This window comes from Aspergillus alliaceus, assembly GCF_009176365.1.
Source record: "Aspergillus alliaceus strain CBS 536.65 unplaced genomic scaffold BDW43scaffold_42, whole genome shotgun sequence".
In the NCBI taxonomy this organism is placed as follows: domain Eukaryota; kingdom Fungi; phylum Ascomycota; class Eurotiomycetes; order Eurotiales; family Aspergillaceae; genus Aspergillus; species Aspergillus alliaceus.
In genome coordinates, this window is record NW_022474725.1 from 264,902 (window position 1) to 287,213 (window position 22,312).

Sequence of the window (22,312 nt, forward strand, 5' to 3'; positions counted from 1 at the left end):
TGAGATTAAGTTCCCCTATTATTGTAATAAAAAAATTTTTTAATTAGTTTTTTTATTTTCTTGTTCTATTTATTCATTTTCTTTTTCTTGAAATTTGTTTGGGTTTCCCCTATTCTCCTTACTGGGGGCTCAACCAGAGTTCGAACCAACACTAATCTAGAGGGTTGCGAATCAATTACCATACCTGTATTTCATCTTATTAGGGCCTAAACTTGAAACAGGCACCCCCCACAGCTTCGACTTGTCACGTTTCGTTTTCCCGGCCTGCGATACCTTGGACCTTTCTTTCTTATCTGCCCGCCTTTCTCTCACCGTTCTTTTCAATCTTCTCTTCCTTCAATCAATCTTCTGTCTTCTGCTTCTTAAATACTGCAGCTTTCCTGCAGCGCTCTCTCCTTCTATGCTTAGCCTCGCTCGCAGAACCCTGAACCGCGTTCCCAGCTTCCAGGATATCCTACAAGGCAGAATGACCCACCCAGACATGTAAGTCTTCACGATACTCAGGGGTCTACTCTGCGATGCGCTAACATACATTTTTACACATCTCTAGTTCCGTTGACGTCCTTGTCATTGGTGCTGGCCCTACTGGCTTGGGTGCCGCGAAGCGTCTTAACCAGATTGTACGATACTCCATTTTTGGACTACGCCCTGGGGAGCTCGCATACTGATTGTTGTTGTAGGATGGCCCCTCCTGGTTGATCGTGGACAGCAACGAGACCCCCGGTGGTCTTGCTTCCACCGATGTGACCCCCGAAGGTTTCGTACGTGCTTTGGATTAGAAGCCCTTGTTTAAATCAACACGACTAATTGTATGATAGCTCTACGATGTTGGAGGCCACGTTATTTTCTCCCACTACAAGTATTTCGACGACTGCATCGATGAGGCGCTCCCCAAGGAGGATGACTGGTACAGCCACCAGCGTATCTCTTACGTCCGTTGCCAGGAGCAATGGGTTCCCTATCCCTTCCAGAACAACATCTCCATGCTTCCCAAGGAGGAGCAGGTTAAGTGCATTGACGGTATGATCGACGCTGCTCTCGAGGCTCGTGTGGCCAACACCAAGCCCAAGAACTTCGACGAGTGGATCGTTCGCATGATGGGAACTGGTATCGCCGACCTTTTCATGCGCCCCTATAACTACAAGGTCTGGGCTGTGCCCACCACTAAGGTACGCGATTCCTCGGGAAGAATCTGGAACTATGCGCTAGAGGACGAATTCGCTGATAGTTTCGGGTTTAGATGCAATGCGCCTGGCTCGGTGAGCGTGTCGCCGCTCCTAATGTCAAGGCTGTGACAACAAATGTCATCCTTAACAAGACCGCCGGTAACTGGGGTCCCAACGCTACCTTCCGTTTCCCCGCTCGTGGCGGTACTGGTGGTATTTGGATTGCCGTTGCCAACACTCTCCCCAAGGAGAAGACTCGCTTCGGTGAGAAGGGCAAGGTCACTAAGGTCAACGCCAACAACAAGACCGTGCAGCTCGCGGATGGCACCACCGTCGGATACAAGAAGCTGGTTTCCACCATGTCCGTGGATTTCCTTGCTGAAGCTATGGGTAATCAGGAGCTGGTTGGCCTCTCGAAGCAGCTCTTCTACTCCTCTACTCACGTCATTGGTGTCGGTATCCGTGGTTCTCGCCCTGACAGAATCGGCGACAAGTGCTGGGTAAGTCATACGTGGGGAAGCCATTGCGACGATAATTTGACTGACGTGTTATTCATAGCTCTACTTCCCTGAGGACAACTGCCCCTTCTACCGTGCCACCATCTTCTCCAACTATTCTCCTCACAACCAGCCTGAGGCTTCCAAGAAGCTTCCTACCATCCAGCTGGCTGACGGCTCCAAGGCCCAGAGCGACGAAGCCAAGGAGGGTCCCTACTGGTCTATCATGTTGGAAGTCTCTGAGTCTTCCATGAAGCCTGTCAACTACGAAACGCTACTCGCCGAATCCATCCAGGGTCTTGTCAACACCGAGATGCTGCAGCCTACGGACGAGATCGTGTCCACCTACCACCGCCGCTTCGACCACGGCTACCCCACTCCTTCTCTGGAGCGTGAGGGTGCCCTCGCCGAGATTCTCCCCAAGCTGCAGAACCTGGATATCTGGTCTCGTGGCCGCTTCGGTAGCTGGCGGTACGAGGTCGGCAACCAGGACCACTCGTTCATGCTCGGTGTCGAAGCAGTGGATAACATTGTCAACGGTGCCGTTGAGCTGACCCTCAACTACCCTGACTTCGTCAACGGTAGACAGAACACTGAGAGGCGCTTGGTTGATGGTGCTCAGGTGTTTGCTAAGGGCAAGTCCCTGTGAGCTATAGATCATGACCGGTTTAATATTGAATGATTCAAGGGGTAAAATCTTTAGATATACATTATGGGCAATGGGAGCCACTAATTTCATTTGGAGCGATATTTGGGAGATGTTTATTGCTGGGCATTTGTTGATGTGAAACAGCGTCTTCTACATTTTTGCTAGATTCTTTTATTCTACCTATAAAACTTTTTGATTCTAGAACTTGAACAAAGCTCATTTTACACGCATTGGCCGAGTCCGCACATTTTAAATGCTTGAGTTATACCTTTCAGATTTCTCAACTGTCAAAATACCCATTCTGTTTCAGTTTCCATGGTTCTGTCCTAGCTGCCTCTTGAACTCCCTCTCCAATGCAGTGAAGTCTCGCATGGCATCCTTACGCACTTACAGTATGTGAGCATCCTAAGGATGTAGGTGGGATCAAATGATTAGGTACATGGCATAATGAACCTGTGAAATCTACAGAAACAGACCTGTTGGTTTTCCCACGCACAGGCAATGCTGCCGAGATACCCGCCCACTCGGCATTATTAGTACGGTGGGTTTGACTTAGATAGCCCCAGGGTCGATGACTTACCAGATTTGTACATAACTTCGCCCTGGGTGGAGGACACTAGAGAAGGGACTTGTCCATAGTAAATTGTGATAGACGCGTCAGATACGATGGCATTGACACTATGCCGGAGGTGCGTAGTAGACTACCGATTCAAACCTTGAGACATATCAGGATCTACAGGGCTATCGATTGTCGATTGTCTCTAGATTAGTTAAGTCCTTCGTGTAGGTACATGACATCGTAAAGTTCTGACTGCTTCGCATGATAACATCCATTCAGGAGTCCGGTGCCACTGTTCCAATTGCCGATCTCCACCCCCAGTATCCAATGGAAAGCGTGGCTAATAGCGACGCGTAAGTACTCCATCCAAACATGACCTCATCTTAGCTATAATCAAGCCATAGCCTGCAGAGCAAATCCCTCCATATAACCCGTAGGCTGGTTTATAATTCCTGTGCTCGTTCCATAACTAGCTTAAGATACCGACTTAAAAAAAATAATATATGGGAATAATTACTAGGTAGCTGTCGCACGAATAGTAACATAACGGTCTTTGATATCATGTGTTCTAAGTATGTAATTTTCCGGCCATTTTCTACTGAGCAATACCTGACTTTTTGACATGTATATTATTACATCCAATGTCAGGAGTAAGTTTTCGGACAAGTGTGTTTCAGGGTCAAATCCGCACAAAAGAGTTAACCAATATTGATTAGCTAGGGGACATACCCAAATATCCCGCGACTGTGGAGTACGATGACCAGACTACATGTCACTGAACTTTATGGTCTGAAGCATTATAGTGCTCTAGTGTATTGTTGTGAGTGTACCGTATCCGGCCAATATGACTTTTACTCTCATTCAGAGCACGGTATTGTGTTATTAGTAGATATGCATAATATAACCTATAGCCTAGTGAGTGATTTGAATATACCAGAGGAAATAATTGTATAGCTAGGTACTGTAACCTGATAGTAAAAGATCAAAGTGTAGCAACATCATTATCATGGAAGTATGGTAGGGCGTCTGTCACTATCTTATATGGTGTTAGAATATCAAGCTGATACCTGTTTCTTCCCCTTGAATTCAGTGGCCCTTTGACAGTAATCTATATACATATCTCCAATCTTCGGAATATTTAGATTCATGTCAAAGAGTCCTCACAGCCTGTACATATGGTCGGAAGACGGAATAGCGAGCTCTAATGTAAAAGGTCTCAGAGGTTTCTCGGATCCAGGAACTCTAATAGACAACGGTAAATCAGCACAGCATGTGGAGATGTCCCAGCTTAACGTTACAGTTCTGCTCTTGAAGATCTACAAGGCTTATATTAAGTTTAGGGCATCTTTCCCCGCACTTCTTATATACCAAGAATACATAAATTTGAAGCCTGGGGTCAATAACTTTAGGAACAACCAAGACCATCATGCCGACGTAGTTTCAGGTCTCTCACTACTTAGAGTGCATGAGAGATTTGAGCCAAAACGGGGGCAGCTGTAAGGATATACTGACTCGATCTCATAGTAACTTAATCGTATACTGAGCACTCAACTAAAGACATAAAAATCTGAAGGACGTAAACCAGTAGGCCGCTCTTATGTTCCTCCGCCACTACCCTGTCAAGTATAATATCTATATCACTGGTATGCATATACTTAATAGATAGTGTGGAGATATCCATCCAAGACTAGGTCGTGAAGGCGTTATGCTATGAAATGATAGCCTAGGGGTTTTTTACTAACAACGGTACTCCTGTTCTTACAACAGCTAAGATAACCGTGATCATTCCGCGCAGCAGTATCTTAAGTGTATTTGTTAGCAAGGACACTTGTAAAAGTACAGATATGGAACTCACCAAGATCCATGTATTTGATGCTATCGTAGCGTTCTTTGTAGTCATCAGGCGGTGACATCTGCTGCAAATAATGTTTGGAGGAAAGTTGAGTTCTTTCGCGTTTACTTGGCAATTATTATAACGGCGGAGCCCACTCCCCTATATTTAGTTAGATAGACTGTTTCGTAGAGCAACGTACTCTTCGAAAGTGATCAGACGGCCTACGTACTTATTCTCGGGAGTCAAGAACTGAACCCACGTCAGCGTGCAGGCATAGGTTCATGTCTAATTTAGTAGTGATCTCCGTGCCGCCGCCATCTACGCAGGTTGTGATCAAGGAATAGCCGTCGCCGTCAAGCTTCCAATTTTCACAGGCCCTACTAAATTGACCCAGTGGTTGGGGGGTGTTCCAGGAGCGGCCAGAATTACTAGGGGTAGAAGGATGGAGGGCAGAAAGAAACGCATGTCTCCGAGTGAAATAATGGTAGCGATTCGTGAGGCTGAATACGTATGGTTGATTTATGGGCGATTTACTCTTCCAGTTAGAAAGCATTTTCATAGTTGAGAGGACGTCCTGGCGTTGTTGGGCACACCGGGCAATTATGGCTTCATTGTTAGGAGGAAAAGATTTTTATATATCGCCCCAGCAGTCAACAAAGTCCAATGAATCCTAAATTGAACAGTGTACGAGAACTTCTTTGTGCCAAAGTAGGCGTATGTACAATATTTACAGTGATGTACATGGAGAGAGAAACCTTCATATTTCCCAGATGCTAAATATAGGTTTAAATATGAGCAAGTAATCTTCAAGTACTGTGTGTACAGTATGTGTTTGGAAACTTAATATTAAGTATGTTTTCTCATTCCTTCTCATGATTGCGTGTACTTCACATAACTCATTTAGTTTTGCATCAATTCTCAATATAATTATATTATATTATATGTATACTTTTTGGCTACTGAGCATTAAGTCTTGACCCCATACTACTTAATTGAAGTTAAGGTAGGCTTCAATAACTTAAATATCAAAGGTTGGGTAATGTTTCAGTTTGTACGGTACTCAGCGTGGCTATTGCTCGATTTAAGGTGGCGGTGTGTATATATTTTACGAGACATTTTACGCAATTTTACTAACGGTCAACATAGAATCCTTCGTTGATTGATCCACACAGCGCAGATACTAACAACTATTAACCATACAATGAAAATTGGGGAGATACAGGCAGGTAATTCTCCGAATCGCGGTTTCAGTCTCCGAAAGGGTCTAGATACTGATCCTTTATCAGCCAGATCCAGACCGCACGCTTAATGTGAAACATGTTGCGGCTGTTCTATTCTTGGACGAAGTAATCTGGGACATGTAAGACAACCCTGGTGTTGTGAATTTCATCAGACCTATTCCAGAAGCTTTTCAGTCCCACTCAAGCCTAGGTGCCACTTCCCCTATACCATTCGCCCAGCGGCTTTCGCCTAAGTGTGGCCAGTCCAAAGTCGTCCGCCTTGTCTTCGGGTTGATGATAGAGTTCGGCCAACATATTATTGACCTGATTCTGAAATTGCGCTGAAGCTCGCATGAAACGTTCGAAGATCTCTCGTTCCTATGTATTCAGTCAAACCGGAGGGGGGGAGCGACTGAAGGGCTATAAATGAGAAGAGGACTTACGTTGTTAGTGGGTTCCGAGCGGCCACCATGTGGACCTCCCGTACTCTCCTGTCTTCCTTGTTCCTGACTGGTAGACACCGTCAAATGTCGTATAGCATTAAGTGCTCCTTCACGATGTCTATGAGCAAGATCTTGCAGCGCTGCTTCTGCCTCCTGACACAACATAGCACCAATTTGGTTCTTATCCTGCTTACTATACACCAATTCGCCAGACTCTTCCGCGGCAGTGTCTCTGACCTGAATACAAGATAACGAAGAGGCTATCAGTCCCTGTTAGAGGGTTTCCTATCGATTGAGCATACCTGTGTAGTGCGCAGTGCAGGATCTGGTGTGGTAGTATGTTCGGTTGTGCTGTGTATGCATGACGCGTCACGCTGATCACTTCCGATGCTGCTGGCACACATGTCGTTTTTTCTATCCGTATCATTTTCATTGCTTTCATCTCCTATGCCAATAATTCGAGGAATGGCCGTTGAGTCTCCTCCGCCGGATTCTGAGCCAGGACTCTTCTTTGGGCTAGTGTCCAGAGTCACCGTCTCATGAGGTTTATGCGGAAACTCAGCATCAGATACTTGAGATTCGATGTCAGAATCATTTCTATGGCGTGATAAGGCCTCAACCTTCTTGTCGTGTGATGTGAAAGACGTGTCGATCCTACTTCCTTCTGTAATTTTAAGGGTTTTCCTTGCAGGCTGTGTCATTGGATTTGCCTCGGAACGTCCACTCTTGTCTAAACATATACTGAGAAGGATATCAGGAGACTGAACCAAAGATTCAAGTCGTTTGGACGATTTCGTCTTCTTTTGAAGCTCGATGTCGGTGTCTGCGCTTTTTGATTCGGGCAGCGTCAGGGCTTGTCCTGTGTTGTCTTTCGATCACCTTATTAGCCTGTCTAACAAAGTTCATTAGGGGAGGTGCCATGAGGATAGTACCAGTCGGGATCCCCTCTTCCAGATGATATTCGTTAGCAGCCAAGATGCTGTGGGCTGAGAATACTGCAGGGAGGGTCACATCTGAGTTGGTTATTTCCTGTGGGTGACAATACAGAGTGTGATTTGAAGCAGCGTGATTCTCATGGGTCGCAAAGAACTTCTTCAGCCTTTCGTACGCTGTGTTGATGAAGTTGCCCCATTGCGTTAGGGACTTTCTTGGTAAGGCTGAAAACAATGGGTGAACCTTCAGTGAATGATACAGCTGTTCGGCACAACACGCCCATAAGGCTTTGACAGAAGCCTGCCAGTGAATGCCTGTTAACAATGACTTTGCACCACTTGACACAGGACGACCAGTGTTAGCAAATGATTGGCACTCCCGGAATGAGTTAAGTGGATTCTGTTTTGACACAATTCCGCCAGTCGTCTGTGAGATGCTGTTTCTATAGGCTATCTGCCCCCATTGTGATCCTGCCGATGGAGACGGGCTATGTTCCTCATTGGAAGGAAACACAGGGACATGCCTGTGGCTTCTTCGCCATCTCCCGTGTGATGGGCCTTCATTGAGCTGTGGATCTATTTCTCTATCACAGCTGGACCCGCTGGAGTGTGAAAATGCATATGGAGAGAGGCTGTTCGAGTCCACAGATGCTGTTTCATTATTTTCGCCATCGCTCTGATCTGGCTCTTGCTCATGCCATTCAGTGAACTGGGTACGCTGCAGGAGCATCCTATCCAAAAAATCGGCGATGTCATTTTCCGCAAGTGTAATCCTGGTGGGCCTATGCCGAATCATGTCTGATGTTTTCGCTCTAATACTTTTTTTACTCTCTCTCTCTCTCTCTCTCTCTCACTCACACAGTACTCTGATGTTTCAGACTATGAGGGAAGGACGGTGTAGATAATGTTGTAGGAAATTAAAGAACTGATTCATCCTTTGGGTTGTTACAAGTCACTACAGTGGACACTTCAGGTGTTGAATTTCTTAAGGAAAGTGCGATGGTGAATATGCACAACATCTTTTCCTAAATTATAGATATAATAGAATGCCTTCTAAATGAGCTAGCCCTATTTTTCCTGATTTATTTGTTTTTAGTTTTGTTTTTAGTTTTTGTATTTTATTATTGTCTTGCGAGTCACGATGACTGATGCAGACAAAAACCATGGAATATATATAAAGTCGAAAGAGTGGAGCCGTGGCTGTACCGTTCTGTAGGCCACTTTGGGGGTACGATATTATGATGATTTGATGATTTATGCATATTTTTATTATTCAATTTACAAAAGAACATGTGTTTCTTCGACTAAAATAAATGACAGAGCCGAGGTGGAGAGCACCAATCCGAAGTATATTCCTAAGATTTAATCATTAAATATAGAATGATGGATCTCCAGACACTGCCAGCTTGTCTCCAGGCAGTCACTTTTAATTCCTCCCACTGCTAGTATACTAAAGTAATTACTTTAGTAGTACTTGGGATAGCGGTAACACGATGGATGCTAATAATAAACTGATTTCCTAAAGAGGGATACATCCCCAGAACCTCAGGCTGCCAACCTTTCAGCCTCTTTCTTGATTTCTCCTCTTTCTTTCTTTCTTTCTTTTTCTTTTTCTTTTCTTTCTTTTTTTTCTTTTCCCCCTTCTGGTCTCTCTCACCCCTCGTTCACCTCCATCGTTTTTTTTTATAATTTATTTCATTATTTTTTTTCTCCCCCTCTCTTCTGGTACTCCCCTTCCCCATTCGTGATCCGATCGTTTCATTTCATTTCATTGATTTTATTCTATTTCTTCTATTCCAGAGTGTTTAGTACGAAGTACTTAGTACTTGCTCTCGTTTTACCTGGGTTGTATCATGCATCATCCGCAGCTCCTCCGACCGCCGCCATAGCCCGTCGGCCACCCCTCTATATTCGCAGGAGGCCTACCCTATTATTATCTCTCCTACACTCCCTTTCTTGACCACCGTTTCCTCCCCTCCTCTTCCTCCTCCTCCTCCTTTTCATCCTCTCTCTTTTATTTCCCTCATCCTCCCGGGTATCACGGTGCGCTGGATTTTCTGGTGATAACCCGCGCCAACAAAATCCCATCCGCCCCCCCCGGTATCTCTTTTTCCGCCCCCCCCCTTTCGACCTCCCACCGTGATTTCTCCATAACCACCCGTGCCCATCATGGATGGGGATCTCAGCCTTTCCCAGTCATTGGGAGGCCTACGGATTGCGAACCCAGATGATTCGTCGTTGCATTCGTCCGAGGATACGGCAACGCCCGCTGCGACTGTGGCCTCTGAAGCACTAGCAGACTCCGATCCTACGCGCCAATGGACTCGGTCCGAACAGCTAGACGATACGCTGTCGACAACGCCACCCCAACCATCAATATCGTCCTCAGAGGAACCACTTCACGACCCCCCAGCCATGATCGAGCCGCTCGTCAAACCAGGCGGGAATCGAAGTTCAACCTACCTACCTCAGACCGATCAAGCGCAGCAACCTACTCAACAATCTCCTGCCTATATATCTCAACAACCGTACCCCCAACCACAATCACAACAAAATCGCTCTTTAGGGTCTTCTCGCCCTTTATCAGGCCTCTACGCTTATGCGAATGGGTCCTCATCCACACTGGCAGCCCGGGAGGGCTCCTATCGGATTCGTACCGATTCCGCTGCATCGTCCGCTTCCGAAAGTCAGGCACGGGCAGAATCCCGTGGCGGCTCCGCGGCGTACCAGGCAGGGGTCCCGGTACGCGATAATAGCCATAGTGATCGGTCATATAGAACGGCGCAGCTGCCGGTGGGCAATGGACCCATGGTGATGCGCCAGCCGTCCCGTGCTCGCGCGCGCCCGGCAGGTGCTCCACAACTCGCGGGTCCCCCTTATGGGATGGAGAATGGCCAAACCTCAAACAGTGAAGACTGGCATGAGCGAGGTGCAGCCGTTGCAGTGAGGCAGGAGATAGATGCCAACGGGAAGCCCGTCGCCCGATATATCAAGAAGGGTGTCCGTGATTTTTCCTTTGGAAGCACACTCGGAGAAGGCTCATACAGTACTGTTGTACTTGGAACTGACCGTCAAACGCTCAAGGAGTATGCCATAAAGATCTTGGACAAACGGCACATAATCAAGGAGAAAAAGGTGAAGTACGTGAACATCGAGAAGGATACCCTCAATCGGCTTACCGAGCATCCCGGAATCGTTCGACTGTATTATACCTTCCAGGATGAGCGCTCATTGTATTTTGTGCTGGACCTTTGCAAAGGTGGTGAACTGCTGGGAGTATTGAAACGTATGACCAGCTTCGACGAAGAGTGCACGAGGTTCTATGGAGCTCAGATACTAGACACTATAGACTACATGCATAAGCGTGGCGTTATACATCGCGACCTGAAACCGGAAAATGTTCTTCTTGACAACCAGATGCATATCAAAATCACTGATTTCGGTACGGCAAAGATTCTCAAGGCTCCGCGCAAACCAGATCCGAGCACAAGTGGGATGCTGGCATTGGACTCGCCAGAAATTCCCGAAGAAGAGCGGGCAAGCTCCTTCGTCGGTACGGCCGAGTACGTCAGCCCCGAGCTATTGACCGACAAGAATGCGTGCAAGGCAAGTGACCTGTGGGCATTTGGTTGCATCGTCTATCAGCTCTTGGCTGGTCGCCCTCCATTCAAAGCGGCGAACGAGTACCTGACGTTCCAAAAAATCGTTGCACTTGAGTATGAGTTTCCCATCGGTTTTCCCGCTGTTGCCCGCGACCTTGTTGAGCGTCTTCTTGTGTTGGACCCGACCCGTCGGCTTCCAATCGAACACATTAAGAACCACGAGTTCTTCCGGGGGACGACATGGGGCCCGGATTTGTGGAAACAAAAAGCGCCCCGTCTCAAAGCCTATGTTCCTCCCGCCCGCGAACCGATCAAACTGAACGGAGCCGGTGAGGGTGACAGCTTCTCTGCAGGCGTTGCGGCAGGCCCATCAACCACCAACAATACCAGTTCCAGGGTTGTCCCCAGACTGGTCACGGAATTGCCACCTCCGAGCCAGCTTGATATTGAGTGGTCGCCGGTGCTTACCAAAACCAACGAAAGGATATTAAAGCTGGGAAATCTAATGGTACTGTCTTCGCCGGCTGCACATAGCCCTTCTACTAAGAGTGGGAACGGTGAGAGCGAAGCACCGAAAAAGTTCTCCCGCTTCTTTGGAGGAAGCACAACGAAGAAGCGGCAGCGGCTGGTCATGGTCACTTCCTCTGCGCGTATTATCATGGCCGCGGCAGGTGGGGACGAGAAAAAGGCAAAGTTAGACATCTCTCTGCTATCCCCAGGAACGCACTGGCGCTCCTCCACGGATTCGAAAGGACTCTCTTGCTGGGTCGTTGACACGGTATGAACATCTTGTGCATGAAACATCCAAGTGGACTACTGCTAACTGTACGTGTGTAGCGTGACAAACATTATGTTTTCGAAGACCCCAAACCATCCTCTAGCAATGCTAGCACGGCCACTCTGAACGCGCAGGAATGGGTGGATTCCCTGGATCGTGCTCGAGAGATGGCTTTAACCCAGCAAGCGAACGGGTCTTATTCGGCCGACGAGGCTTTCCGTGACATATCGTCCGAGTTGTCGAGCCATGCTAACACACTGGACCGTACCTCCGAGGTTGTTCACGAAAATCCACCTGGACGAGCCACTCTAGTTAAACATCAGCCCACTGATTCGGACTCGGTCAAAGGAAAGAAGCGGTTTAGTAGGCGTCATTCGAAGAATGGACTGGCAGCCGTCTTCTAGACTATACAGCTGGCTTTTTTTTTTTGTTTTACAACACAAGGTTCTGGCTCGCATATGCCGCAGGTTGAATGTTTCTAACCAGCATTTGAGTGCCGCTCATCTGACATCGGGTTTGGTCACTGCGCAGGATCGCAACTCCAAATTTTCTTTCTCTGGACCCAGACTATAACACTGTTTCTTTGCCTCTACCTGATATCCAGATGATGTGACTTTCACTACGGGACAGCTTCCGTCCCTTTCATACTTTGTATTTGCTGGCAGGTCTTGGAGTATTGTTGACATGGACCTTTAGCCGGCAACTGTTGTTTCCTTTGTCTTGCATTTGTAGCAATTCCTTTTGTGATCTTTGTGATGTGACTTGAATTTCAATTTTGCCTTGCATCTTTGCAATGATGAGCGTGTTCTATCTTCTTAAGATCGCTGCATTTAGATGGGCAGGAGTACGCATATATCCCTCATCTGGCATCTTTTTGTTGTTTTGTATTGCCTTTACTTCAGCTTCAACTTCTTACTTTCTCCCTTCCTTCCCTATTTTAACACCATTCTCTCCTCTACATATTGAGATATATACTCTTCGCTTGGTCGAAACAGACGATCCACAGAATCTTGTCGGATATCGCTTTGTCAGTGTACAGAGTTCCATACAGAAAGCAATCAGGATAGCCCCCCGATGGATCTTGATCCATCCTTCCTGCTTCAGGTTCCGTTTGCCGTTATACCATTCGGTTTGTTCCACTGAGCGGATTTTTTTTTCTTTCTTCCATGTTTTCTTTCCATAGGAGATGAATTGATTCCCCCAGTCTGCGTCTTTCCACCTTGCCGGATTCCCAATCTCCATTTTCGTATCATTCTGCCCTGTTTTATTTATAAGCACTTCTGTTCTTGTCAAATAACTTTCCCCTTCCATGGTATCTCATATAGTCGAATTCAAATCTTCCATTCAGGTTGGATATCTTGTTGCTTGCGGTGGCTTCTAGGTACTTCGGCATCCTATTTTATTTATTCATGCGGAGCTCTTTGGAAAAAGGTCAATTGTTTGACGGGTGGTGATGTAACTATCTATCTCCGAAACTTGTATTTCTTTAGTCTTAGAGATTTTAAAGAAGACAATGCGAAAAACGTCGCTTTCTACCATGTCTTCCAATGCAAGATTAGTTTGACTACCTACCATTCAGAATTTTCTCTTGAACAACAGAAGTACCTATAGGGCAAGGAAAAAAATTACTATATCCAGTGCAAAGAAATTTATATCCTAGTGACTATGTACATACATAACATCATACTCATGATAATATAGGCATTAATATATACGTGCAAATTTTGCATCTCATATAAACAACCAATCGATCCGAGAATCATCCAATTCTTGAATCCAATCGAAATCGTCATCATCGTAAGGTGAAGAATCCGACGGATCATCGGTATTGGCCTGCTCCTGCTGCTGAGCTCGTCGCGAGTCTCGTTTCTGCCACATTAGACTGAGGACCCAGGCTGCGTTGCGGACATTCACGGATGTGACGTCGTAGTAGATAGCACTTAGCGTTTGGAGGAGGAATGGTCGGTGGGAGGGATCAGTGCATTCTGCACCGGCTATAAAAGTGGGCCAGATGAGGCATTTGAAGTGTGCGTCTGCAACCGGGATTAGGGGGATCTTTTGGATGAGCAAGTTGGTGACGGCTTTGTGATCTGGTGGGAGGCCGTAGGAGTCGGATGTTGCACGGCCGTGGTACCGAGGGCGGGAGAGGACTCGACCTGTGTAGAGGTAGACGGCGGCTCGCCAGATAGTGGCTAGAGCGGTCCGCACAGATAGATCGGGGAGGTAAAGGAAGCCTTGCATATCTTCGGCCCAGGCAACTGGATCGAAGGCTTGGATGTGCTGGAGGAGGGCTGCGGGCGATTCGAAGGGGTTTGAACCTTTTGGTAAGAAGGTGGAGGAGTAATTCATGGCTGGTGGTTTGGTGTCTGGGTCGGAATCTGGGCACCAGCCTTCGTGGACGAAGAAGATGACTTCGAGGAGGTAGGCTGGACATCCTGTCCAGGAGGTTTGTTCGAGGCGTTTCAGGGCTTCTGGGCCCATGTCTGAGGAGTAAAAGGGCTTGGAAAGGGAGCCTGGCCGTGCGAGAGTCGCGCCCATGACTTGCATGCTGGGAGGAAACGGTTAGTGGGGACGATGGCAACATTTTTTTTATGAATGTTAACTTACACGAGGCAACCATCAACGACAAATGCATCCAGCCAGTCAATTATGCGTTGAGTCGGACTGGAAGGGCTCTTGTTTTGCCGTTTCACTAACAGTTTCTTTACGCCTTCTAAATGGTATTTCCATGCGCCGTCGCCCGACTCAATGGCATCTATAAGAGCAAGAACCATGATCACAGCCAAAGTCCTGGTATCGTTTTGTTTGATAGGGTCTTGCAAGTCCAGCGACAGTTGACGAAGCGTGCGTTGTTTCAATCCCAGGAAATGTTCGTAAAACTTGGAAGCCGGGCGTCGCGACATGGAGCTGATCACAGCCTTTTCAACGTCTTGGGGAGATGGCAGGGCCCCAGTGACTGAAGCGCCGTTCGACAACCATGGTGTTGGTGAGAAGTCGCTGCTGGCTAACAGCGCGTAGTGTAAAGCCCCAGTGGCGGCAAGCGCAAGGGCGAGAACCGGAGAATCGCCCACCAAGACTGTCAGATCCCGATACGGATTCCGAACATTGGAATATAGTGCGAGGCAGCCCACTACATTATGATTGACTTTAAGAATAAGGTTAGCTATATTTTCCCTTTCTTGCTTCTAGAAAAAGGGAGCCAAGACTCACAGTGTGAAATATAGAACCTTGATAGCGGATTCAAGTCTTTGAATAACGGGTCAACCATGCCCCGCGGAGAAGGGACACAGTCCAGGACGGGAATAGTTGTCTCTGATCCCACCAAGCAGGAATTGTTTTCCAATTGCGCCACATCAGGAGTGCTATCAATAGGTGGCGTGTGGGATACATCGCACGGACTAGTATCCGAACTGTCCTGACCTTGTGCGTCCATCGCGGAAAGCGTGGGATCGGGGGTGACGGAAGAATCGTCATTTTTGCAGTTCGATGAGCCTTGAACCACATCATCAAAGCTGCGCCCCATCATCTTTCCCCGACTAGCCACACCACCCTTCACCCAGACGAGGGGTTTCTGGTAGCCCAAGCATTCTTTCCCCGCATCCCGACATTTTCGACACGTGGGGAGGCCATTGTCGCAGATGATGCGTCGGCGACGGCAGGTGTAACAGCCTTTACTCATGGCTCTTTAGGATCTATTGGTTGAGCGAGTCACTAATTTAGGGGTTAAGACAACTGGATCCTAAAGGACCAACTTAAAGCTATTCCAGGAGGGTATTGGAGTATGACATTAGCCATCCTCAGGAGACGGCTATGAAGAATCAGACATCACGGGAAGATGGCAGCGCCAATAGGACATCGCTCTAGGAAAGAAAGGTAAAAGGAAAGCTTAAGGGATGGAGACAGGAGGATAACTCCGTAAAAGTGCGCAATTCATGCCGGAAACTTGGCGGAGAAGATACACGGATGGATTGATAGTCATCAGCCTACTAAGCCGGTTGTGGTATGGTTGCCAAGCATTCCTTAAAATCTAGCCTAGCCCCGAGGGCTTCCAAATCACATGCTTCTTTCTATATGAACAACAGTGTTAAGATATCACTCCGAAGTTTGATACCTATCTTACGCAGGCACAGCTCTAGGGGAAAGGTATGGATTCACGTACAAGTAATCTAGGGTAAGCTTCCACCTGACATGATTATCTGTGGGTGACTTTAGAATCCCTGTAGCTGGAATACTGTCTTTTGCTATGCGAATGGTCAGTCTCTGTAGGTTCGATCTTCGTCACTCTATGAAACAAAGAGGGATAAAGAGAGGTATGGTAGCACCGGGAGCAGTCTGATATGTCCCTGCCTTGCCTGCAAGAATAACACAGTCGGGTCTTATTAATACGGTGCATAGTTAGGCTATAGTTGTGACATAAATCTGCTCTGTCAAAGCCGGTCTGGAGTTTCTGGGGGATTGAAGCTCATTCTGTTGGAAGAATATGCCCAAAGGCGCCTGGCTGATCATGATTCGTATGCTTGTTCATCCAGTCCAAGTCGCAATTACTACTGTCACCCCACCATATAGTACGTTCTCTGAGCGCATGATGGTACAGGAGAAGGCCAAGGTAATGTGGATGAGTACAAGCCATTAGCAGCGGTCTAAATGCCTTCTCAAGTTGCTAATGTGAATAACTGTCGGCAAGAAGTATTATAAGTACCAGTGCCTAACTGCATACTAAGTTTAGAGGAACCATACATTCGTTGGCTGGTCAGATCTGCCCATGGCAGTAATCGTGTACACATAGGGCTGCAAATACGACGAAGGCCTCTCTCTTATTAGATCAGTTGCACAATCTCCTGAAGATAAACCTCGGCCAATGGTGGAAGAAGATGTATCTGAGATATGATTTAGAGTCTAGTTACTGGTGTATAGCCCGACGATACTATACCTCTTGCTACCTCCTGCACCATCCCAAAGGCAGTAATGGCGTTTTTGTTAACGCTTTGAAGGGCAGCGTGTTTTACAGTTCGTCAAGGTCCAACTTGAAACACATCGCTTTACTGAAAGTGGTTGGGATGGTGATTGTGTTTGAAGATGTCGAAGGATTACTAGAATGCACTACAAGGGCTACGGTGGAAGATTTACGGTTTCTCTGTCCGCTCGTATCTTTAGCCAGGGCTCTGTCATTTCTTACACAAAATGTTTGACAAGAGGCAGGCCGTTCCAACCACAAATCGTAGCGCTAGAGATCTACTTGACGTCTCCTTGCCATCCAGCAAGTCCGGCCCCTCAACGGGAGAGATGGACGAAGGATATGTGAGACCAGCGAGTCCATCTGATAGCGAAACCGACTTTGCCACCTCGTGTCATACTCCAGGAGCTGAGCCGCCGAAGCTGTCCTTCAACCGATCTGGGCACTGACAAGGCTTTCCGAAAAATCAATGTACGATGAAGCAAGGTCGCGTCGTCTCAGTAGATCTTTGAGAAGCCGAATATGTGATTGTATTCGCCCCTATGTCAAGTTCGATAACTGAACATTATTCATCCCTAACCATCTCTTTGAACCGAACCCGTTTCGCAAGATCAGAAGAAAAAGAGACCGTTTCAAATGCCACGTATGGCTCCAACGCAAATATGTATCACATTCTCAGCCTCCCTTCATTCACGGCAATCTAGGGAACTCCCGATCACCGGACTATCAAACCCTCGGTGAGTGCGTTCTTTACGAGCTGGGGTTGGCGTTCATCTATTTTGAACATCAGCCTCCGTTTCAACCATACCAAAAAAAAAATGGCATATTATCTCCATCGCCTTCTCATACCTTGCGCTTGCCACCGGTCATGGTGACGTTGACGAAACGACGAGTGTAGATGATCCTCTTGCGGGCGCGGCCCTTAGGGCTCTTGGGCTTCTCCTGCTTCTCGACCTTGGGAGTGGCGGCCTTGACCTTACCGGCACGAGCGAGGCTGCGAGAAAGGGTCAGAATTTGCACATGGAGGGGATATTGTCGATGGAGGGGTTGCGAGGCGAAGGGTTACTTACGATCCGTGGACCTATTGACGATGGAAAAGTCAGCACTCAGCATTTCTCCGGAACAAGAGAGAGGGGATAGACGATTTATTCACATACCTTACCCATGTTGACTGTATTTGGCGGATGAACGGGGAAAGGGTTTCGTTAGGTTCTGTCGATGGTGTTGTCGCTGATGATGCCGGCGGGATTGTGGGCTCGAATTTTTCAGTGTGGTCACGGGTTTGTGCGCTTGTTCGCTGCGGCCCCACTTATTTTAGCCCGGAACAAAGTATTGCCTCCATTGAGACCGCCTGGATGCCTGGGGCTGAGATACCAGTCGGTTGGATTAATGTTGGTCCGGGTCATCATTCGCACTTTCCTACTTTTGGACGGAGACGTCACATGATCAGGTTCTACGTTCAATTAGGGCTATCGACAGGAGTAGTGACTATTGAGTATTCCATTTCGCAGAAAATATGTACGGTTAAAATGTTTACTACCCGCGGGAATAGATCAGCGCGTCGCCTACGAGGCTCATGGCATGCTCAAACAGATATAATAGACTATTTAGAACGCAACCTTGGAATACCTACCTACCTATATACATATAAACGTGGTTAAATCAGTGTCCGTCAGTGTGGGATATGGTGGGGTACTGGGACACGCCTGAATACCTTCGGTTCTACAAGCTATAGTGTATGCTCCTTCCTAAGAAGCTCAACCTACACTACTCATAATACTATACTACTATTGATTGAACGCCCAAAAAATAAGCAGTGATTGAATCAGGAATTCAGAGTAGACATTTCTGTGTCGAGTTCCATAGTACCCTCAAACTTGGATGACACGAAAGTCACTCAGTCATGGTTGGAGAGGAGGGAGGGAAGGGGGGGGGGGGGGGGGGGGGGGGGGGGGGGGGGGGGGGGGTGTGGTTCATACCAGAGACCGACAGAGGGTCAAAACTCCAACTTAAGTCTAGCTAATCACCCCCCCTCTGGTGAGCAAACAAAGTAGATGACGATTGTATGGACTGTGGGCTGTGTAGGCAAGGCTGGCTGCATATTAGGAGCATGCATCAAAACGAGAAGAATGAGAGGCGATAGCTTGCGGGGTCAAGCGGATTTAGATATACTTACAGCGAATGATAAATGGTACATAGTAATAGGAATACAATGTGATGTAAGGCAAGTTTTCAATAAGTAGGATAATTGAGGGGGGATAGATGCATATGGTATGTATCTGCTCTCATACTTCGGGGCATATAGTCGTATATAAGACATGATGCTTGCAGGATGACATGCAACCAACAAACAGCCAATTGTTACAACCCCAATACAATTATTATCTTATGTAGTTGCTAGCGCCCTTTGAACGTTACCTACGCATAATGCATTTGGTAGACAATAGTCTGTCGATCGTAGCTCGAGGGGTAAGGCCCGACCCGCACACGATCTACCAGAGGGGCTATACTAGGGTTACTATCGTTCAAGGATCGGTGTTTCCGAGAATATGATAGAGCTGATGAGCCACTACCTGGCTAAGCAAATGAAAGATAAATGTTCAGCAATTGCCCGTCATATTGGGAAATGGAGCACACGGGAGGCAGCTGCTAATCCAGCTGAAGAGAGCCAAGAGACCGTGCTCGTTCAGTCGATCAGCCACCAGGCCCATATATAATACTACGAGAGTTTAACATTCCAATATTTACGCAGCCTACACCGCCATACTTCGCACCAGGCGTAGATACTTTTTTTTTTTTTTTTTTTTTTTTTATGAACTGATTACGCATAATGCGTAGTGGAGATATATATGCTCGTAATGCTTAGGTTCATCTTGACTTAGGGATCCCAAACCAATAGTTCGGCATCACCGTCGTCCAGAGAGTGGCCAATATATGGAACCAATGTTTGCCTGGTGGTAACCATGGATCCACGTAAGAGACCAGGGTGAATGCGAAGCAAAGATATGGATTCCGAACTGTTGTCTAAAGCTTGTGGGCTTAATCTGCACGTTCTAGATCTGTTTGGTAAAAAGCAAAAAAAATTCGACGAATTGTCCTAATCTGTGCTGTCGCATACTACACGCCATGGTCAGCTAGCCTCCGGCATGATTTATTTCTTGTTTGGGAAGTTGCATAAAGTACTGTGCATCGTTAGCCGCCATACCGAGTCTGACCTGTAGAGGGTTCGGAATCTGGGATCTGCTGTGGGTATTGGTCCTGCAAAGGACCCATGTAGTTCTAAATTGACTGTATGTTACTCACTACATGCTTTCTATGGGCCTTAAAGTGAAAGTGGCCTGAAAGAAGGCAGAAACCTCTATCAAGGGACAACAAAAATGGTGACAAATCCGCTGGAGTTGTCCACACGGTCCGATAGTGTTACGAATAATTACTTCCGAGGATCCGGTCGGATCCTCTTCCTTGTACGAACTGACATCCACTAAATTACTAGCTGACTGCTAACTCCAAATGAAACGTACAGCGAAAGGACGTAATTCAATCGATCTCAACTCTCCACAGCCCCGTTCGATCCATTGACGCCATTTATGCCATTCAGGACACGTACTCCGTTCACACCATTCGCTTTATACACCCCGTTCATCCCCTTCACCGACCCATTTTCATGCATCTTACGGCTGTCCCCATTGTCTGGTTCGTCTACGGCCGGTCCATTGGAAGGTGCAGTCTGGCGCGTCAGATTCTTTCTTGCCCTCTTCAAAGTAGACACGACACTGGCGGGGTTGGGTAGATTGGGATTGTCACCCCCCTTCTTGGGGATCGACTCCTTGTCTATAATCCCCGCTTTGACCATCTCGTTCACACTGGAATGAATCTCAGCTTCCACGGGAATATCCCGTGGTGCCCCCAGGTTGGGTGGGAATCTCCGTGGAACCCATTCGCCTTTCTCCAGCTCTAACCGTGTGAAGATGGGCAGCAACTCTACCAGATTTTCCGATCAGTATACTTACGATGCCAAGAAAAGGGATTAAAAAAAAGAAAAGAAAAGAAAAGGCGCATACCAAGGATCCACCACAAAATAACCATCAGGAATCCCGAGGCATGTCCGAACCTGAGCGAGTCATGAGGCTGATTGGTGCGACGCCTCACCTCCCATGCGTTGGTCCCTGGTTCCTCCTTTCCAGGGAAGACGCTTTCAGCCCTCAAAACATCCTCAACATTAGTCGTCTGGAATTCAAGCTTACTCTCCGAGCCCTCCAAGTGGAGAACTTCCTGGATCATCCAATTTAATGGTGTGTCGGAAAGCAGATGTTTCTGACCTTTTTGGAGATTGTAGCCACCACCTACATCGCAGTGATTTCCAGCAAACCAGACTTCCTTGAAGTCAGAGGATGGCCCACTCTTATCCATCATGTAGAGAGCGGGCTTGAACTTGAGCCGTCTCTCGTGGATGGACACCGCATGTCGAATGTACTTTGCGGCGGGTGTCGCGATAAATCGGTATGACGTGCGGAAAAAGGGGATTTCGAATTGGCCGACACTATTGACGCAGTCGAACAAACCAAGGAAATGTATGCCCACGCCTAGTCGGCAAAAGGTCGCTTTGAACTTTTTCATAAACTCGTTCAGCTCTTGGTCCTTTTCGGTCTGAGGATTGTTTCCGCGGGACTGTTCGTAGTTGCTGAACGTTTCCCAGGCGAAATGAACCATTTCCTCGTTGCCACGGGAAAGAAGGCCCAGTTCATGGACCATCTCCGCGAGGAACCTCGCGGTATAAGCACCACGAGAGAACCCAAAGATATAAATATGATCACCTTCAGAGTAGTAACGCATCAGGAAGCGATAGCCAGCCAGGACATGATCGCTAAACGAGGAGCCGACTGCTTGGTCAACAACACTGATAACTTTGGATTTGATTTTGGGCCAGAATCGAACCAGTCCAGAGCTGGAGGACTGGCCTTTGACGTAGGTCCCAATACCCGCTGGCAACAAGATCAGTATAAGTTCATCTGGCAACGGGCTATCCTCAACAAACCAACTTACGTTGATAATAATGAAACTGGCTTGGAGAGTGTCGATCTAGCATCTGATAGATCTTCATGATATTCGTGTCTGACTCATTTCCTTGAAACTGATTGCCCGTCCCATCAAAGCATAGGACAAGACGACGTGGGTTGTCGTCAGGAACATTGGTTTCATCTGCGCTGTGTGGCATTGTGTAGATACGATATCGAAGGTGCAGCAAGTAGAAGGCAATAAAGGTAGAGTCAAGTCAAGCCCAGAATTTTGCGTCGAGGGGCGGAAGATCCAACAGCCGTAGTTTAAGAATATCTCCAGGACTTAAGATGATGACCATGAGGCCCTTTTCCTATGGGAGTCGAGTCAGTGAAAGCCACATAGACCTTTCAGCTTCTCTTTGCTTTTTTCTTTTCCTTTCTTTCCTTCTTCTTCTCTGATTTTTTTGATTTTTGCATAACGGGGAAGTTCTCGCTTCGACCAACGGGGTACGCCGCGCTGATGGACATCTCTTCTGCGTCTCAATGGCTGGACTAAGTACCAAACATTGGAATACTAGATTCGTATTATATGACCGCATCGTTCTTGCGAAGGGCTTCATGCAGTGTAACATCATGCACATCTATGTGAAGGATTACATTGGCTAGAATGATGCAGCCATG

The 22,312-nt window shown here is 47.2% G+C and overlaps 6 protein-coding genes across 6 annotated transcripts; 2 read left to right on the forward strand and 4 right to left on the reverse strand.

Moving 5' to 3' along the window:
- The first annotated feature begins 204 nt into the window (after nt 1–204).
- Nucleotides 205–2,615, forward strand: BDW43DRAFT_285617 (protoporphyrinogen/coproporphyrinogen oxidase). Its single transcript, XM_032042955.1, has 6 exons — nt 205–483; nt 551–620; nt 681–761; nt 819–1,169; nt 1,241–1,666; nt 1,725–2,615. Exons 1-6 carry the CDS (start codon nt 401–403, stop codon nt 2,310–2,312), a joined length of 1,599 nt encoding a protein of 532 aa, XP_031897359.1. The 5' UTR covers nt 205–400; the 3' UTR covers nt 2,313–2,615.
- A 3,517-nt stretch (nt 2,616–6,132) lies between these two features.
- Nucleotides 6,133–8,096, reverse strand: BDW43DRAFT_313994 (CDC26 family anaphase-promoting complex subunit; the record flags this gene model as incomplete). Its single annotated transcript, XM_032047709.1, has 4 exons — nt 6,133–6,303; nt 6,369–6,605; nt 6,671–7,236; nt 7,301–8,096. 4 exons carry the CDS (start codon nt 8,094–8,096, stop codon nt 6,133–6,135), a joined length of 1,770 nt encoding a protein of 589 aa, XP_031897360.1.
- Nucleotides 8,097–8,724: 628 nt separating this feature from the next.
- On the forward strand, nt 8,725–12,132 carry BDW43DRAFT_165291 (PDPK1 family serine/threonine-protein kinase). Its single transcript, XM_032038655.1, has 3 exons — nt 8,725–9,025; nt 9,101–11,680; nt 11,740–12,132. Exons 2-3 carry the CDS (start codon nt 9,470–9,472, stop codon nt 12,082–12,084), a joined length of 2,556 nt encoding a protein of 851 aa, XP_031897361.1. The 5' UTR covers nt 8,725–9,025; nt 9,101–9,469; the 3' UTR covers nt 12,085–12,132.
- Nucleotides 12,133–13,208: 1,076 nt separating this feature from the next.
- BDW43DRAFT_165307 (Zn(II)2Cys6 transcription factor) lies at nt 13,209–15,591 on the reverse strand. The gene is made up of 3 exons (XM_032038656.1): nt 14,891–15,591; nt 14,288–14,825; nt 13,209–14,228 (listed from the first exon to the last, which is right to left on the reverse strand). Exons 1-3 carry the CDS (start codon nt 15,357–15,359, stop codon nt 13,412–13,414), a joined length of 1,824 nt encoding a protein of 607 aa, XP_031897362.1. The 5' UTR covers nt 15,360–15,591; the 3' UTR covers nt 13,209–13,411.
- Nucleotides 15,592–16,803: 1,212 nt separating this feature from the next.
- Nucleotides 16,804–17,941, reverse strand: BDW43DRAFT_285626 (40S ribosomal protein eS30). The gene is made up of 4 exons (XM_032042956.1): nt 17,792–17,941; nt 17,705–17,715; nt 17,484–17,628; nt 16,804–17,408 (listed from the first exon to the last, which is right to left on the reverse strand). The coding sequence occupies exons 1-4, from the start codon at nt 17,798–17,800 to the stop codon at nt 17,385–17,387; spliced, it is 189 nt and encodes a 62-aa protein (XP_031897363.1). The 5' UTR covers nt 17,801–17,941; the 3' UTR covers nt 16,804–17,384.
- Nucleotides 17,942–20,181: 2,240 nt separating this feature from the next.
- BDW43DRAFT_302426 (T6SS phospholipase effector Tle1-like catalytic domain-containing protein) lies at nt 20,182–21,849 on the reverse strand (the record flags this gene model as incomplete). The annotated part of the gene is made up of 3 exons (XM_032045233.1): nt 20,182–20,615; nt 20,696–21,616; nt 21,678–21,849. 3 exons carry the CDS (start codon nt 21,847–21,849, stop codon nt 20,182–20,184), a joined length of 1,527 nt encoding a protein of 508 aa, XP_031897364.1.
- Between the last annotated feature and the right edge of the window lie 463 nt (nt 21,850–22,312).

Coding starts and splice junctions, on each gene's coding strand:
- BDW43DRAFT_285617 (XM_032042955.1), top strand. CDS start 401: ATGCTTAGCCTCGCTCGCAGAACCCTGAACCGCGTTCCCAGCTTCCAG. Junction 621..680: donor CGAAGCGTCTTAACCAGATT/GTACGATACTCC, acceptor TTGTTGTTGTAG/GATGGCCCCTCCTGGTTGAT. Junction 1,667..1,724: donor GAATCGGCGACAAGTGCTGG/GTAAGTCATACG, acceptor TGTTATTCATAG/CTCTACTTCCCTGAGGACAA.
- BDW43DRAFT_165291 (XM_032038655.1), top strand. CDS start 9,470: ATGGATGGGGATCTCAGCCTTTCCCAGTCATTGGGAGGCCTACGGATT. Junction 11,681..11,739: donor CTTGCTGGGTCGTTGACACG/GTATGAACATCT, acceptor GTACGTGTGTAG/CGTGACAAACATTATGTTTT.
- BDW43DRAFT_165307 (XM_032038656.1), bottom strand. CDS start 15,359: ATGAGTAAAGGCTGTTACACCTGCCGTCGCCGACGCATCATCTGCGAC. Junction 14,826..14,890: donor AAGGTTCTATATTTCACACT/GTGAGTCTTGGC, acceptor TTATTCTTAAAG/TCAATCATAATGTAGTGGGC. Junction 14,229..14,287: donor GTCGTTGATGGTTGCCTCGT/GTAAGTTAACAT, acceptor GTTTCCTCCCAG/CATGCAAGTCATGGGCGCGA.
- BDW43DRAFT_285626 (XM_032042956.1), bottom strand. Junction 17,409..17,483: donor TGACCGGTGGCAAGCGCAAG/GTATGAGAAGGC, acceptor TGTTCAAAATAG/ATGAACGCCAACCCCAGCTC.